We start from the raw sequence: 19,528 nt of genomic DNA on the forward strand, positions 1-19,528 counted from the left end.
CTATCTGCTAAGGATAAATTGAGCTGGTAATTTCACCAGAATACTGTGAGACTCTAGTGAGCTTTGTTTTATAGAAATCTGTCAATTAGGTTTATAGGAAACTAACTTTACACAAGGCAACTTGAAACTTTCCATGTATTTATTATTAAATTAATTCTGACATTTTTCTAAACTTTTAATAGATTCTTTCTAATATGTTAGATATCCTGCCTCCACCTCTGTTGCGTTGTGTTACCTAAGCTGTCCTAAGTTGTTCAGCTATATTAAGTGGTTTAATCCTGTAACCCCATGAAAGCGGTCCTGACCTCCTTTACCTCCTTCCATCCTAATGCCAGTCCTTTCCTTCCTCCACCCCTTGTCCCTAGAACCTGCTGAGTCATTTCCTTAACCCCACCCTGGGTTCTATCTGTCACTCAACAGCCCTTCCCTTCCGTCCAGAAAGTTCCATCAGGGGCGTCGAGTGATAGGTCAGATACTGGGGGTCCCCTCCTTCCAATTTCCCTGCTGGTGCCCATTCATGCCCATTTCCCTGAGTTCCACTCCCAACTATTACCCCACTGGTCCGTGGAAAGGCCATCCCCTTGTTTACGCCCCCTGTCAAATACTGTTGCACAGTGCTGTTCAGGGTTTCTGCAGGCTGTTTGTCCCTGGGTCAGGAGGCTCCCTGGAGTCCCCTAATAAACCTGGATGGAGAACCCCTACAGAAGTCGACTCCTTCTTCTGTTACCGCCGCTCAAGTCACTCCTATGGCTACGGGCCAGACCCAAAGCTGCCCTCCTAACCCCCCGGGGAACTGGAAGGGGGCCCTTGCTGCTTGCCATGTCAGGTCAAGCCGGGCAAACGCCAAGCAGTCGGAAGGGGAAGACACTGCGGCAGTTTGGCGCCCAATGTGGGGCATCACACCTCATAGGAAATGAGGTAGAAGAATGAAATTTTGGAGAGGTCAGGACAAAGAGACAAGTCTACCCAACACTACCACCACGAAGAGCCATTCAAAGTGCTGAAAGTTTTAAAATGATAAGATTTCTGTATTCTCCCTATGATGCTTTTTTGGTTGAACATCTGCAGCTGCATTGCCATGAGTAGTTGTACTCTTTCATGCGAAATAGGAATGAAGTGCTTACAAAGTAGAGCTTGAAAGTATAACAAAATACTTGTTAAATTCACTGATTTAATTTCTTTAGTTCAGCTAACCTGTCCTAGAAACACGAATCGGGAAAATAAATCTAAGAAATCTTCTGAACTGTTGTTTGTATATAACTATATTAAAATAAATCACTACCATGGTGATGACTCCCTGTGCTCTGGAGAACGGGGGATGCAGCTGTGCATTTTGAGAAGTCTTGCCATACATCAAGATTTGGGGGTTGAAAGTAGATCCCTTCCAACCCAAACCGTTCTATGGCGATCATTCTATGATTCTTTGCATATCAGATGAATGCAAAGTCAAGATTAATTTTGCTGTTAGAAGATAGAACTGCAAAAATCTTGCATACCTTCTTGTTTAGTCTGAAATAAATTACTCTAATAGATTTTTTTTTCATTCACTCATTTTAAACTGAAAATTGTAAAATATTTGTAAAAACAGGTAAGCAATAAACAAGACCGGGGACATAATCCGGATTTATATGAAATCAATGGTGAAAATAGCAGGATTCTTTGCTGCCAAGATACAGCCACAGGAGTACAATTCACCCACACAAGGGTGACACAAGGGTATTTTTATTTACACCAGTAGAGCCACTGGTATTCTCTGGAGGAAGAATTGTGCTGATATTTGATAATAGTTTTTTTTCCATATTCTGCTGTTTTCTGGATCAGTCTTTGTTGAATGCTAAATACCTGGAACAAAACTAGCACAAGGGAATGCTGTATTTCAGCATCTCAGTACATCTCAGTAGCCATGCTTCAGGTAAATAGGAGTTTCACAAGTGAGAAGAATGAGTGTGATTGTGCTGCAATGTCCTTTCCAAAGCTCTGCAAGCAGCAATTTGACACAGCTCATAGGCAATGCAGCACCCACTTGTGTTATGCACCTGTGGCCAACTCCCCTATGGAGAACAAGTCAGTTCTCTTAAATTTTTACTTTGACTCTTAAGTACTTTGCAGATCAAAATCTATTTGTATACCTTTTAGTAAAGTGTAAATTGTTAAAGAGAAAGAAATACTGCATCTTTAACACCGCCATCAGCTGTAAAACTGACACTTCATATTAGCAGAGGTCATTAGGGACCTGCTTTGCAATCCAGCAATCAAAATAATTTTACATCCATGGTACTATGATGATTATACACTCATAATTCCATTTGAAAGTGCTTTTGGTTTCACTGTCAGTTTATATAAGCAACAAATCCATTTTGTCATGGTGAGTAATTCTTGCTGCAGTGATGAACAATAAAAAACCATTTGACATTAGTCTGCTAAATTTCCTCTCCTTTTATTGTATATCATCTCTTAATTAAAAAGGGTTATATTCATTTAATAATATAAGTTTTTAGACCAACTCCATACTGTTGCTTAGGGTAGCAATCGATGCAAGGAGAACACCAACATGGACTGTTTGGAAATTGCTTTGAGAAATTCCCTTCCTATACCTCAGTGGTTCATACTCTAGTTCAAGAAGTAGTTTGATGATAATAGACCTTACTTAGAAATTTCCCAATACTTTTATTTACTAAGTGAAGGCAGGCATGACTTAGGGCACTAACTGGTGAATAGAAATGTTGAAGGATATGGTAAACTGAGTGCATGGAAGATTTGAAACTAGAATCTGATTTTCTAGTTTACAGAGCCGAACCCTTCACCAATACAAAACCCCCTCTATGCAATACTTCAGAATACTATGTATTTAGTGCTATCATAGTTCTGCATATATATGCGCCCGTGCACAGATGTGTATGCAGATATGTTAAAGCACCATAACCAAAATGTGATTTCTTTTTAGACTAAAAATAAGCAAAAATGGGAAAAAATGTTAGAGGCAATTTTTCTTGGTCAGGAAAACACTATCTGAAAAAAGTGGTAGTACCAATTATGTGAAAAATTTTCTTCAATTTTTAATATTTTCATTCTTTAATTTTTAACTGTAGCTCTTCAGCCAACAAGCACTGGCAGGAAAATTCTGCTTAGCTGTAGACTATGCCATAAAACCCCTCAGGTGGTCATGCATTCAGTGCTAGACATAATATTTTTTTTTATATTCCATGAGTATCAAATTTAGGAAACTCTGATTGCCTTAGTATTTTTCTGCAAGACTGGTATTTTTGTGGTTACACATTATGGATCAGTATAATGCTGACAAATCTTTCCTACTTTAATGCATATCTGTGCTGAAAACCTGGAGTGATGCTCCAGAGGAAATGTAGTCCATGAATATGAAGTGTTTGTCTGTGACCCTTACAGAAAAGTATCTATAAGTCTGCCAAAGAATATATCTTATTATGTAGAGGCTAATTATGCAAATATATTTGCTATTTACATATTTCACAGGTGTTGGTGAACTTTGCTTTTTGGTTATTTTCCAATTTTTTAAAATCTCTGTTTTATGCATTGCATAAAACAGCTGATAGATTTGAAAGGGACTTGAGAAATTCAACATACTGTGGTCAGAGGAGAAGATAACAAGGGAGATTTTGAAGAAAGTAACCTTCGTCCTTCCAGCTAAAGGTGGAAATGTAATTGTTCAGATTTCACTTTTAATGAGAGCTTATCACTGGCTTATCTCATTCTTTCTACTAGCATTTCTGTGTCATATCATCAGCCTTGGCTACCACACTAACTGAAGGACAAATGTAACCCAATCAATGTAAAAAATGTTTTATTTTGCCTTTCCTTAGAGGAACATAACCTCAAATTTCCATTATAACTAGAGAAATATTATGGCATTATGATTCCCAACAGCTTTGTGACTCCTGGTTGACTAATGTCTGCCTATGGGGGTGTCTGAACAAAGTTTTTATAAACTGTGAATATACAATAAACAGAGTTCAGTATAAAATATAAGACATGATAAGGAGAATTTATAAAATCAAAAATTTAAAATTCAGGTGAATGAGGTCTCCTAATGATAACTCAAGGGCTCCAGTTACAGCTGTAATAATTTGGTGCATATGAAGTCATACTTTTTTAATTAAAAGGAAATTCCTGATCTGATGTTCCAATTTCTACCTTCTGTACCTAAACTGGTTATCAGGAGAGTAACACTGTCACTTACAATCTAACAGTTTTTGTAAGGAGAAAGGAGATAAAAGTTTTGCTTTGAATTAATAGTAGAACAGAAAAAATGAAAAAGTATCCAGCTGAGAAAATTATGTCACAGCAGAAAGTTAGGTATCTTTCTTCACCACGCAGAAGAAATAAGAAGAGATGGGGGAAGAGAGTAAAAAAAAAAAAAAAAAAAACCAAAAAAATAAAAGAAATAAGAAACAAACCAAAAACCAGAGAGATGAAGTAAAGAAAGCAAGCATAAACCCATTTCCCATCTTTTGCTATTAAGCAGTTGTTTTAGATGATGTGATAGTCCTCCTCAGTGGAAACCTCTCATGCTCCTTTTTCATCTACTTGGAGCTTTGAGCATAAGAGATAGGTGACAGCAGAGGTGGGTGACAGCTAAGAGGGAAGAGCTGACAGGTAACTGCTGACTCATGACAAACAATTTTCAAAGGTACTATGACTTCCAAAATAGAGTTGCACTCTGTTTTTGTACTAATGCATCATTTGATTGCGTCTATGAAACTATTTCCCATACAGAAGTGGTAGTGTTTTGTAATTCATATGTAACCATTACAAACTGAAATCTTCCCATCACACTGGGTCTTGCAGGTTCTTCATGTTCCTTAGGTGGAAAAATATTTCTGTAGAATGAAAATCATACTTTTTCATTGAGACTTCCTGCTTGCAACCCTGTTCTTGCTATCATTAGGTAGGGATGAGCTAGAGGCAACACATTGGTCTAGCTCTTCCTCTGCTTCGAATCATGTTCCTTGTGCTCCTTACAGAACTACCCTGTTTTTCATAACATGTTTCACTCCCTCTCTGACTGGGAAGCAGGAGTCTTTTATGAGGCCTTGGTGAGTATTGACTGTGGGGAAACCCTATGATAAAGGCTCTGTAGAAATTCAGAGCTATAGAAGTACAAAAATGAACTGTTTAGTAACAGAGTCTCACAGTGAGAGAAACAAAAATTTTGCACTATCTCTTTCTTTTTGAATTTTCCAGGTCATGATTGCTTGCTTCTCTGCCCTATTTTTAGAAGATGAAGACTAAAAGTAGGTCTTGCCAGGAGATAAGACAAACTTGGTTTGAGATAAGAAGTACTTAAAAAAAACCCAAGTAGCTGAACTTTTCCTGTGCACTTTTAGGGCATGTTCTTCCCAAAGATAACCAACCTGACACTGCCATATGGTAGGAAACAGTGTTGTCTTGAAACTCTTCCTCCTATATACTCAAATTAGATGACAATTAGTTGATTCGGGAATGGATTTCCTTCCTGTTGTTTCCATCTTCAGGAAACAGGACAACTACATGGTGCTAAGGCTTGACAAATTAAATTTGCTAAAATGTGTGCTTATGGCATTCATGAAACAAAAATGTCAGGGAGAATAGAGATCTTCGGAGGCAGCTATTTATAAATAAGGGATATGAATGAATGCAGACAAGATCTGGTTGGAAACTGGTGGAATTAAATCTTAGAGAAAATGTTGAGGGGATAGTGGAGAAAGAAGATAAGAAATTTAAATTTCCAGGATTAGCTGGAAGATGGGATACTGATTGAAATCTAGGATAAGGTTACTGCGGTCTTGCTTTTCATCTCTCACTTTCTTGTTTTGGGCCTAGCAGCTTCACTATTTTTAATTATTTGTTTTTCTAGGCAGCTGGCTGAAAACATCTCACATACAGTTTCCAGCTGCCTTGTGGACAGAACTCAAATGCAATTATACCATTAAAACACAGGCTTTAGCATAACTCCAACCCACATGTTAGATGCTCTTCCTATTGTAATGCATATACAACACAGTAGATCATATAAGTAAAAGACAAGAGTTCATGTTGGTCAAAGAAGTACTCAGAAAACTTGAAGAAAGCGCCCATGAATACTGAATGGTGTAATATATCCTGTAATGTAGTATATAAACCTCTGGGGGTAAGTGAATCTTTGAGGTCGACATCAGATCTATATTCCCACAGCTTTATGAAGGGCACACATGGATCAAGTGTAGATTGGGGATCAGGATGAAAGAAAATGCCATATAAATACATATGTCATATATCCATATGGCATTTATAATATTTTCTTAATTGTCTCACAAAGATATTTGTTTCAATGTAGGAAATCTGCACTCTTGGCCTGATGACTTTAACTACAGAAGATGGTTCTGACTGTTGAGTGGAAAGATTTTTGTTCAACTACATCACTTCTAAAAGTAATTGCTATGGGAAATGATTATTTGCAAAGGGTTTTCTGTTTCTTAGAACTCTATACAAAGCCAAGAGTTTTTTCAGTAGAGGTGCTGAACTACATAAAATAATTTCTAACTATGGAATGGAGTCTTTTCCTTTTAATTTATCATATAACCAATTCTATCACTTTGGGGAATAACACTGCAGTTCAAGCAAATGTTTTTATTTATATACTAGTCTAGCCTTTAATGCACAAGTGAAAGAGGGAAGATGTCTGAAAACTATCTCCAATCTTTGCTCAAAACTAGTTCTACTTCTTTCAAACCTATTTGGCCTACTCCACACAGTATCCTGATCCATACTTCAATGAGTTTTAAAATTTCAAAAATTATAGTCTCTTTTTTGTACATTGTCTTGGGAATACCAGCCAACATGGACTACATGGTGTTTGTAAATATCCTGTAAAGTTTGGTTTTTATGCGTAACAGTTTATAATTGAAGATTAAATACTTTTTTTACAGGGGTCTAAGTAAGATCTCAAATCCATATTTAGGGTAAGATACCTGGTATTCCTCAAAAAAGTCAGCAATTTATTTAAGTACATAGAGTTAAATAAAACATCAACAACTGTCTCCCTCAAAAAAAAAAGTCTGTATTATGGAAAGTGAGTTTTAGGGTGACAATCTATATTGAAAAGTGTTCAACTAATAGGATCAGTGTGGCAGAAGATGGTGGCACTGGCCACAGTGGCAAAGAACAGAGGAATATGACATGCAGCTTTGAGACTAGATCAGGTTTTAATTGGAGTTGATGTGAAATGAACTCTGGTGTTCCTCCAGAATATCCATTATTGTGGGGACTGGGAATACCAAAGCCAAAGAGGAGATGCTGATGCTGTAACTAATGCATAGGCCAAGGCAAGTAAGAATGGCATTAACCCAGTGTTGGGGATAATAAAGTATTTCCTTCAGACTATCCCTTTGCATGCTGAAGAAATGTGAACATTCCAAGTCTCTGGACCTAATGATATTAATGGACTGGTTTGAATTATCTCCAATATTTTGTGTGTAATTTATAGCATATTTTTGTTGATAGGCTCAAGTATTTCACAAAATGAATTGAAAAGTGGCATATACAAGTAATGGCAGTGGTAAGGAAGCTTTCAGTAAAAAAGTAACTTAAAAAATAATTTTAAGAATTTATCTTAAGTGTAAAAGCTGCAGACAATTTAAATGTTTTTTACAAAAAGAGTAAATAAGTCTAAGCCCTTTTATTCTTGCTGTCAAAAATATGGGTTATATTTCCAAAAACACAAGAAATTAAATCAAGATGAGCATCTCAATGGGTCAGTACTGTTTTGTATACGTCTTCAAATAGTACTTTATGCTATGGGTTACTTTCTCACTACCAAGGGCAATGTGAAAACTTGTTAAAGACATTTTTATAAAAACAAATACATTTGAAGTTTCTTAAAAAAAATATCACTTTGAAGTGAAAGTAGGTGAAACTCTTTTTTTCATTGATAAATTCACATTTTCCTTTTGGTTGACTATGAAGGAAAAAAAAAACCACAGTAGAATGTGGTGGGACATATACTGTGCTTCACCAAGGGCGTAACAGTCAAAATGGGAAGATTAAAAATATAAGGAAAAAACACCTATGAAAGTCAAATATGAGAATCTAGGTGAGATCTAAGAAAATATGCAAGTGTACAATTTTTGAAATGTTTACAATGGCCTCTATTAACTGGAAAGAAATGTAGTTTCTTTAAACTATAAAAGATAATTACAGAAAATCATGTCAACAGTGACACATTCAAAGGGAAAATTTTAAATACTAAATGGCCAGCAGGGTTAAGAGAGCTTTCACTTACGCCTACTTTCATAAATAGCTCTTGATTTCTCATACAGCTCATATGGGTCAGGTTTTCGTGGATCAAAGGCCTCTGTTGAATCAGGAAATGAACTCCTGTGAAGAGTGGGTGGATAGGGAATATTCTGTGGCATAGCTGGAGCAGACACGCTTGTTTGAGGGCTGCCTTGATTCTCCCATCGCTCCATCATCTGGAATAAAAATAGAGAATAAAAATGACGTTTTGCAAAAACTGTGGCTTCCACAATGAGACCAAAGACAGTGATTTTTGTTGAGGACGTGTTTTGTAAAATTATTAAATCTATTTGCTGCCTTTTGAAATGAAAGATGTGTGTTGTGCTGTTTATAAAATGACTTGGTTAAATTTACTTCTTAGTTTGTTGCTCATGGCAAGATGTGACCTTTCTCAGGTAAGATTAATCCCAGCATTACCTCTGAAGCATGTGGAGTGCCTCTTACAGAATGTACTGAGCTACTGGAAATTATTTGCTAAAGGTATCTGCAAGTTTGTAAAGACACAATTATCAGATTCATCAAATACATAACACACATAAAGGTAGTGCTTAACAAAGAAGGGACAGACTGTGTAGCAAGTGAATGACCTTAACGCTGTATCTTCTGAGAATACATGAAAATAACTAGCTGGCCAGGGAGAAAGAGATAACTGTAATTTGGAGCAAAATTTACAGCTCCAACTGAAGATTTAAAAAAACAAAATCAAAACCAAAAGAAAATCAAAACAAATCAAAACCGAAGAGAAAATTATTACAGCATGTATTCAAGCATCTACTGTTCCAAAAAACCCACTAAAGTGACATTACACAACCAAGCACAGGATAAGGCTTTCAACTCTTCCAGGCCATTTCCATTTACAGGAAAGCCTACAACAGCCAATTGTCTATGCATGAAAGACACCTCAGTTCACGCTTTCTTCAAGACTGTCTTTAGCAGTCTTACATGTACATCAAGCTTGAAGATATGATAGGATGTGCAAAAGAAGGCTTGAGGATCTGCTTTCTTATTTTCTGAAGTTGGCTGCTAATCAAATTGCATTAGCAAATTTCTTTGAAGAGGCTAAATTAAACAAAACACAAATGTTTATCCCAGGAAATGAGTACTTAGCTATTCCTATAACCCCTCCTGAGGACAAGGATGGTAAAGCCTCCGGAACAGTGCGTTCTCACACACAACCCAACAATGGTAATTACACAAAAAAATTGCCTCTTGGAAACAAACTGATCTGTAATTAAATTCTACTGACATATTGTTGTATCAGTGAAGCTTTATCAAAGATGATTGCAGGTTTACAGCGAGCTTGCTCTACAAATTCTGTGACTATAGTTTGTCTTTAGTTCCTTGGTTTCAGAAGGTGTTTCGGTCAGCAGGTAGGCTTTACTCTCTGTTCTGATGATTAATTGCATCAGGCTTTTTTCTCACCAAGTATGTATGGACTATAGATATTTTAGTGTCCTCCTGGTGAATATGCTGAATAACTATCCTGTTGCATATCCCAGGTGATCTGATCTTAGGCTCTTAAGAAAAATTGATTCTAGATATTGGCCATTTTTAGTTGTTGAGGACCTAATTATTTTACAAAGTATTATTATAACTCAAGATGTGTGTCTGTCAGAATTTCAGCAGTAAGTAGGGCTGGTTCATTCAAAACTGTAAGTATGTACATTCTGTGCAATACAGTAGCATATGGAAATACCTGAGTTGCCATTGAAATAGCTTAGGAATTTACCTTGGGTACCTTCAGGCACTCCTTGCACCAAGATGAATTTATCTTCTGCAAATAATTGTCCTTTGGGTAAATTAGCCTGTGTGGTAAGTCACATGAATAGCACAGTACTACTTCTGACAGCCCTAAAGAAATTACCTCCAGTAGCTATAAACACACATACAGTATATAATTGCATTATGGAATTGTAAATTCAAAGGTCTCTAGAAACACACCTGATTATGACCCCTATGTCTAAATAGGAAAGAAGAACTAAGCTAAATTCAAGCTCCTTATGATGAAGGAAATTACCAGAAAAATACCTATAGGCCTTACCTTCCCTTAGGAATCTAAAAGAAGAACACAAGCCAGTGAAACCAAACTATCTTATCATTATGAAGATGAAAGACATGCAGGGCCATGTCTGTCTAGAAGTGAAATATTCCTAATTTCTTGGAAAGTGCTGGGGAAATATATCACTTACCTCTTTCAAAATGCGAAACCGGACAAAATTAAAATACTTAAAGAAAGATTTAAAAAAAGAAAGGAAAATATAATTATCTTTGATGAGCAAATTTTACCCTGGAGAAAGGACAGGAAACTGGAAATCAATTGGCAAAACCCTACTGGGTCCCATATGTCTAACTCTTGCTTGCTGGTTAGGTCTAGATCTTCAAGTGTGAAGTTCAACCAGCTAAATAAGCAGATAAACAGTAGGGGAATTATATCTCCCAAACCCATATCAACTAATTAAACAGTCACCTAGCATTCAGTAATGGAAGTTATCAGAAAAGTTCAGAAAAGAAGGCACTCTTGAAAGTGAGTAAGGACAGTAGTGAGTACAGGGCATCAAATCCAAATTGGGGCAATGATTTGGTGACATTGCTCATGGTCATTTTGCACTAATATTATAAATGATATACATATATAAGATATACACTGGAAATATCAGTTACCCCAAATTACTTTGTTTTCCTTTGCTGTCACACAGATACAGGCTGTGCTGAGGTGTTGGGGAGGCTTTTTAAACCTTCTGTGCTGGCCTTACTGCTTCAGACTGTCTGCAGACAGTGCTGCAGGCTCTTGGTTTCAATCTTATCTTCAGGCCTTGGACATGAGAAATTTATGTCTGACTATTTCTCTAGTTAAAAGTGGTGACAGACAGAGGAATTCACACTACCTTAACTTGGTCAATCATTAGTGAAATCTCTTGCTGAGATTACTCCAAAACAGAGTATCTGTGAGCAGTCAGTCTGCCTGCAGGAACAGCACACAATGATACTATATTATTCTGTGAACCCTGCTTTTTCTCACACCATTGCATGAAAAACTGCATCAACTCAGGTTGTTTTTCTAGATCCTGATTATTGGCAAGTGCTAATTGAGCATGAACTACCATACTGCTCATATAACAAAATGTTGCAAAAAATCATCAACAATAAATACACTGATATTTATATATTTGATGTGTACATAAAAAGGCTAAGTATGGACAGGAGGAGGTCTTCAAATATGGATCTTTAAAAAGTGAGCACCAAGCTATCTGTTTCCTCACTTTTTATCTGAGATTAAAAGTTGAACATCCCAACCATTCAGGATTCTTAAACTCATGAGAGCAAGCCAGCCTTTAATAATCTGATTTATTCTCACAAATATCCTGCTTCATAGATAAACAAAGCAACTTATGCAATACTTATTCCAATATATTGTATACAGACTCTATCCTTTAACAGCAAAACCACCATAAGCTGAAGCAGGCTGACAAAGTTGCATCAGCTGATTACTTGCCATTTGTACTTGACAGAGTAGAAAAATTATTTTGGCAAAATTTAAGCATGCCATGTTCCAATATGAGAATATGTAAAGTTGTTCGGATTTAATGTACTTCCTCTGCCTGCTCCCCAGTAAGAAGGCTCTAAGTCCTTTAAAAGGTATTGCTATTATTATTCCCATTGCTCTTAGGAGTCTTCAGGATCTATTTCCTCTACATACCCTTGTGGAGAATTAAGATGCTCTGAGGTCTGTAAAATCTCAATTAAAAAGCCAAATTAAAACAAAACAAAATAAAAAAACCACTAAAAACCAAACAACCTCATCTAACCATAAAACAAACCAGACACCCAAAAATAGTAGCCTACAAGTTCTTTTTATACTGTGAATGCTGTCATAAATTCAAAAAATTATATAATGTGGTGTCAGCAGAATAAACACAGTCATTGCTTACACTCTTACAGTGGGAAGTCATTACACCTTGGGTTTTACTGTCAAAATCATAGAAACACAGGAAAGTAGATTAAAAGGCACATCAGTAATCTTGCCCAAGTTCTTATTTGAAGTGTGACTATTGCAGCTTAGATCTCCTAATGTAAGAAAGAATAACAATCTCTTTGAGGATGTTGAACTCAAGCCGCTTGTAAACCAGAAAAAGTGCATGTTGTTAATTTCAAAGGATTTGCCAACTAGAAGACTAGACTAGACTAGACTAATTTCTGCTGTCTTCTCCTCCAGACCTCTTATTTTTAAGTCACTACATTTCTGGTTCTTGCCACCTATCTTAACATGAGGGTTTTCCTTTTTCCAAACCACTTCTGGCAGACTTCGAGTCAACAGACCTTCAGAGCTTATCAGGGAGGCCAGCCCTGGTGCTGTGTCACTTGGAGCTGGGGCACTGCTGAGAGACGTCCCACGAGCTGGGAACAGGATGGGTAGATGAAAGTCTACAGAAATTTGCTTTGCATGATAGCCATCTTATGAATTCAATGTGTACAATTTTGAAAGGGAACTTACAGGCTTTGGAGTTTTCCATGGAGAAAAGAAACCTGAAATAAACAAAAAATAATGTTAGCAGCTTTTTCTGATGCATAAAGAATGGAGACTAAGTGGTGTCTACGCTCCCATTCTCATTCAGATCTGCCGATAATATTGATAGATATGAAAATTGTCTACACACAAGGGGTGAAAACACAAAACACGAGGGATAATTTCTAAGAAAAAATAGATAGAAATATATATACATATATATACATATATATATATGCATATATATATATATGCAAGTGGAGCTATTGAGATCATTGCCATACTTTACAAACAGCATGGGATTAAGTTGAAATTAAAAGAACTAATCAAAAGAATTTCCAAATGTCTTGGTGGACATTGGATAAGACACCAAATGACCTGGTATTGATGTGTCAAATGCAGTCGCACCTTTAGGAAGAAGCATTCAGAACATCCCATCAACAAAACCTAATAATACAAGAGATTTTTTTAGAAGAAAAGCCTGAAGAAAAATAACTGTTTCATTAGTCTAGATAAGGTGGCCAAGTCTCGAGTGGATTGTTTATTTTGATACTGTCCTGGTTTTGGTCGTAGCAAGAAGTCATGCATGACTATGTCTTTTACACAAGTAGTTATCTCCCTTTCCATAGTTATTAACTGATTGATAACTTGCTTCATTGACTTTCCTAAATTTCAACTCTTGTAGCTTGCAAATGTTTAAAACTCCAGATAGGTCTTTTTCATAAAGGGAAATAGTTTGAAACACTCATTGAAAACACTGTTCCTATCTTATGCAGTACAATGGTAAAAACCTTTACAAAGTATTAAATAAAAAGAAGCCTTACAAAGGGTATTAGCCCATGGTTTTTAAAATACCAGCTTTCAACATAGTTTTCATGAAAAAACTCATTCTCATTTTAATAGCAGGTAAAAAAAAGTCTGTGGACCTTCCTAGATAAGATTAAAAGCTAATAACAAAGAGTACATTTGTTTTGTCAGAAACAGAAATGACGCTTAAAGTGAGATACTAATAGGAGGTTTGCTCTTTCATTCAAAAAATGAATTCAGCTGAAAGAGTAGTACTGACTTCATTATTTCTTTTTCTAAAGTGAGTCTAAAAAGAAAATTAAAATTATGAGAGCATTAGCATAGTATCTTTCTACAGAAAAATCACAACAGGAATTATATTTGCACATATATTTAAGATTTGTAGAATTCTGTGATAATGAGGTAATCTTTTCTGCCCTGATACTTAATTAATTTTGACTGAAATATCTTGCAGTGTAAAAGCACTTGAGCCATTTGTACTGAAACACTGCCTATTTAGTAATGCTGATGTGCTTTATTTAAAAAAAAAGGTCTACTGAAAAAAATAATCCTGGAAAGGTTTATGTTTACTGACTCTACAGTGCCTGGACAAAAACTGCTTTATTAACAAGTGGACAGATTTCTTTCCATCTGCAAACTCAAGCTGAGATAACAGCCAACCTTGATAGATCTGACTTGTACATCACTTTCTTTAATCACTTTCAGTATTAAGGATTCTGTAGCAGAAACTTATTTCATAACTTATTGGATGGCAGATGGCTACCTTTTTATTACCCACTATGTTTCTGTACTGTTAATAAGAGTGAAAACTAAAAAGTACTTTTCCTCTCTGAGCTAAAGATAAGACTAGAAACTTGCTCAAATCAACATACTACCCTGATTTGTTGTTCAGAAAATATTGGTAGAGGTAACACTCCTTACCCGTTGATTCTGGTGCACCTCTCATAATTTACTATCATGAAAAATGACTCCTGATTAAACTGAAAGGTCTTTTTTCCCTATTTATTTACTATCTCCACCTAAAAATAAGTTATGCTGGAGATATCATAAAAATTTTACTATCAATTAAAAATATAATAACTGTTTAAAAATAAAATAAACAATGCCATACGTCAAGTCAAGATTTTTTTAAAAAGTTCCTCAATTAAAAAAAATCAATTATTAATTTAAACAAAGATAATAAAAACTTATATTTAGCTTGGAGGTTATGGGCACAGACTGCAACATACAAATGACAACATCTACACTCAAAAAAAAAAGGCAATATTTATTCACACAGCATGAAATTATGTTAAGAAAACTAACAGATATAGGATGCCAGAGAAGTAAAAGATCCAAAGGAAAAAAAAAAATAAAAGAAAAAAATTTGAGATCCATATGTGTACAAAAGGATGCTATAGAAGCAACCATCTCTAAAGGTAACAAACCTTGGGACTAATAGTTAAATCCATTCTTCTGATTTAATTTCATCTGTTACACCTTGATCTCATGTAAAATGAGATCATCTCTCACCTCTGTCAAAGATTAGGTGCTAGGCTAAAGGGGTGATGGCCTAGTTCCATAAAGGAACTTTACATTACCTCTTTTACATATTTCTTGGCAATTTTAATATTGTCTCACATAAGATCTAAACTCACAACTGAACTAAACATCCTTTTCCCAACCTAAACAAAACTTTTATAGAACATATGGCATTATCAGTTATTCAGTATGAGACTGATCATGGATAATTGTGTACCAAACATCCAGAGTTATCATCAGTATTTAAACACATGCAACAAATGCTGCAAATTCAAGAATTCAAGAGTATTGCATATGTAGCACACTGCAAGAGAAAAAGAAACTTCAGATGAAGAGACATAAAAGCCAAATGCACATTCTTGGGCATGCTGCACCCCTCCTTCTAATTTTCACTTTTAAATAGTACTCTGCATGAGTACAGGAGCAAATCCTCTACATGTAGAAAATTGTGATTTAAAATCTCACCAGAAGAATATACCTTAATAATGTATATTCAGTGTCCACTCAGCAGTGTTGGCTGTGTGCAGCCACATCTACGGCGAGCAATGAGAAGTGGACTTTCATTTAGTTTAACCTCACTTCAAACCATATTTTGCCTTGATTTTCTGGTGCTCCTTGCATGCCATGTGAGCACTCCCCATCAGGGAGAGCGGGATCCCACCAGACTGGCATCAGTTCATATGCAGAAACTGATTTATCAACAGAGCTGAAATTTGTTCTCCAAAAAATGCAGCTTTCAACTTCTTTTGAGTACTAATACAGCCCAACCTTCTGATAACTCACATGAAACTAGAAACATATACTGGATAAGCTCTTACAATCTCATTCCACTTCCAGGTTTCTGCTTCTCCCTCCCTACAACCCAGCCCCTTGCTGTCCAGCTTCCGATATCTTCATAAAAACTTAAGTAGCTGAAAGCAGCTGTTCATTTACATATGAACACCCCTCACCTCCATATCCACATACGTGTTTAAAATTTGAAATAACAACAGTCCACTTAGATTCCACCTAAAAGTACTTAATGCAGCTTATTCTTACCATGAGTGGCTTTTGGCTCACCCATGTGCCTTACAGCCACCCCTCCTCATGGTAACCTCACCACACAAGCTGCAGCCCATTTCTTGAAGATTCCTTTATCTTTCTTATTAACACTCCTTGTAAAGACAGCCAGTACAGGTCTGCATCAGTTTTGGGAAGGAGAGTGGGGTTACTGGCTTTTTTAAAGAGCAGCCACCACCATTCAGCCAGGTGCTAGCAGGAAAATACTGTGGTAACACAGAAATGTGCAACAATAAAAATACATAACCTCATATGCTTCTACAAAATTAGTTTTGAGAATGATTTCTCATTCCAGGCTGGCTATTTAAACTGTAATAAGGTACAGCAGCTGGTGGCCAACACATAGGAACATTTTAATTGTTTAATTTCAAAAAAATAAGCTGAGGTACAGTAACAACCACATGTCTTCTAAAAACCAGATTTACATTTTCACATAAAGCAGTGTTACAAAAAATATTTTTGAGATTGCTTTTTAAGTTGTATTTACCACCTTTCAAAATGAGCTTCCCTGGAAATCAGAGCTGTGATGGTTTCTATGTTGTAACTTAACTAAAAAAACACTGTGAACTGAAAACAGATTTTGAATTCAAATGTAGCAGGAAGAAAAACTTTTTTTCTTTTTTTTTTTTTTTTCATATCAAGGTAAATTCCAGCTTCAGTTTACTGCACTTCTCCTTTTTGATGAAGATATCCTGTAACAAAAGACAAATCACATCACACTCATTGTATCTACTTCCTCTTATGGACAAGTTTAAGTATGCTTTTGTTGTAAAATATTCTTACAGATATCATGTGCCTTACACTTCAGCAAGGATTTACTGTTGAAAAGTTTAGTTTTCTAAAAGCAGCTTATCAGGCAGGACTTAGAGCATTTGCAAGACAGAGTTCTGATTAGTTTCCTTTTCGGGTTTTTGGCAAATTCTGTAAAGTCAGTAGTACAAAACCAGCCCTGAGTTATTAGTCTGCTCCCATGGGGATGATTTTTGCTTCATTTCCATCTTCATTATTCTCACTATTTTGAATTGTTTCCTGGAGAAGTTCTTCACACCTCGTAGAATTATAAGTAACTAACATAGCTATTGCTAATTCACAGGACTTTTAACGATGTTCACCTCTGCAGCAGATGTGTATGGATAATTAAACTGAAGCCTGGGAACAGTTTGATTTCTGCAGTGACGGTGTGTGCTGCAGGGAGGAACTCAACAGCATTCAACACAAAGCCTTTTAATCTAAAGCAACGTTCAGGGTGAGTCAACATCCCTCCACATCACTTGTCACACTTTCACTTTTAATGGGTGAAAGCCCACTAGCTTTCACTGGGCTTCTTGGGAGATTTTTTGTGCTTTAATACCCTTGTTACATATGGCTTTCTGAGCAAAGCTGTCTTAAGCACTGAACAGACCTTTCTCCTTCCAAGATGCTTGGAAGTCACTGAACAGATGGCTGATGAGCACTCCCAGAGCATTAACTGACTCCATGGGCATCTTATCAACATCCATGTGACAACACTTCAAGCTAAAGTTTTCTTTCTAGAAAAGTTACTGGATAAATTTACTGTAACACTAGATTTATTTTCTGTGCTTTTTTCCTTCTCTTACTGGAATCCCTGAGATGTCTATCAGCATGGGCCTGATTTCCAAAGATATCAAATACTCATTAGCTTCAAATGGATGTGACAGGTGAGAACACAGAGTTCAGACTCAGATGTTTACCTTTAGCAGGGTTAAAGGAACTGTTTCTTACCATTCACATTACACCTGGTTTCTCCCTCTATATGTTTGCCTTTTGTTGAACTATATTAGGTGTGGTCAGATTGGGTGGACAGAAATAATGCTACCATTGAGTTGATTCATTAAGATCTAAAATATCATACAGCTAAAATTCTGAGAATACTTGCAGGAGAGGTAATTTTTTTTGTGCATATATAGAACAAATATATACCATTAATTCAAGTACTCTTCAAATATTTTCCCCTTTTAAGGAAAAGAATATGATCAATGAGACGTAGTACATTCAATTAATTTATATACTGTAGTAAACAAAATATAAAAGGAGACAATGAATGAAAATAAATGGAAATAATACTTATGAAAACAAACATGTGATAAAAAGTTTCAGTTGATTGTGTCATATTTAAAGTATCAGATGATTATAGGGAATGGAAATAAGTAGTTCCATTTCTAATAAAATCAATCATTATTACAAAATAATTTTTCAAAGGTCCATATTTTTCAAATGATTCTAAATATTGAGCTCTTATTCTAGCAACAACAAAAAGTTGATTTACCTTGAAATAAAGAGTAGGTGTAAGAAGACTGCAAGCTCTAGCTCTTCAAGCATAGTTAGCTACTCCTGCTGTCAGCTGTCCTTCAGAGAGATGGTGCCATGCTGTGGAGGATCCATTTGGTCTTTTGCTGGGATGGCACCTGATGCAACGGGTCAAAAATCAACACATCCCACATCAGAGTGAGATGAAAGACCCACTACCTTTGACCAGGCCACAACACTCCATATGTTTAGAGCCAATGCCTTCTCCCTTGCAGCAGGCTACATACCAGCAGCATGGCAAGTAACTGACAGAGCACTGTGTTGCAGTAGCACAAAGGCAGGTTACAGTCATTGGTTGTATCAAGTGCAGGTTCACATTAATAAACTGAGAAATACCTCTGTCTTCTTTATGGCTGTATACATAGGCTCAGATGTATTAACCCAGTTTTTCCCTGAAAAAATACTCATAATGGTACAAACTGATTCTCAGTACTTGCTTGTGCTGGCATTTTGCTTTATGCTCCACTACTGGATTGCTCCTGTTCTCAGCCCAAGTGAAACTGTAGCAGAAGTAGTGCTCCAGTTTAAATCATCACTGTTTTTCACTCTTTGGCCTACTACACCTATGAAAAGTGATCCCAAAGAATGAATGCATCCCTGCCTACAGACAGTCTATGAAGGTACAGGCAAAAAGCAGGGACTGTTCAAAGGAAGGTCATCTAGATCTTTATCCCATTGGTGTACCACCCTGTCTGGCTTATCTCTACTCCAGATGACTTTGGGCATCATGAGTCCAAGTCTTTATTTCAGCTCTTCAGAGTATCAGACTTCTTGACACGTAGCATCAAGTGTGAGACAGAAGTTTCTCAGAAATGATGTAGAGGTAGAGGAGTACTTCAGGAAAATGTAGCTGACCTCATCCTACAGAAGTTGCTGAGGTGAATGGCTCTGGTGCTAACAAGATCGGCTGTGGAGTGCTCCAGTGAGGTGCACAGTTGTCCAAGCTTGGGAAGCTCGGAGGAGGGTCAACAGCAGCCTGAAACTCATGCCATGTCTGACAGGACCAGCAGCACCAGTCCAAAC

General features: G+C 36.5%; 1 protein-coding gene across 1 annotated transcript in view; it reads right to left on the reverse strand.

Annotated features, from left to right (window-relative positions):
• Positions 1–19,528, reverse strand: part of MAGI2 (membrane associated guanylate kinase, WW and PDZ domain containing 2) — a 700,150-nt gene that overhangs the window by 78,302 nt on the left and 602,320 nt on the right. Inside the window, exons 11-12 of the mRNA XM_053942436.1 lie at positions 12,779–12,810; positions 8,273–8,462 (exon numbers count right to left, since the gene is read on the reverse strand). Of these exons, the coding sequence (XP_053798411.1) occupies positions 8,273–8,462; positions 12,779–12,810 (222 nt within the window). The remainder of the gene's footprint in view (positions 1–8,272; positions 8,463–12,778; positions 12,811–19,528) is intronic.

This window comes from Vidua chalybeata, chromosome 5, assembly GCF_026979565.1.
Source record: "Vidua chalybeata isolate OUT-0048 chromosome 5, bVidCha1 merged haplotype, whole genome shotgun sequence".
Taxonomy (NCBI): Eukaryota; Metazoa; Chordata; class Aves; order Passeriformes; family Viduidae; genus Vidua; species Vidua chalybeata.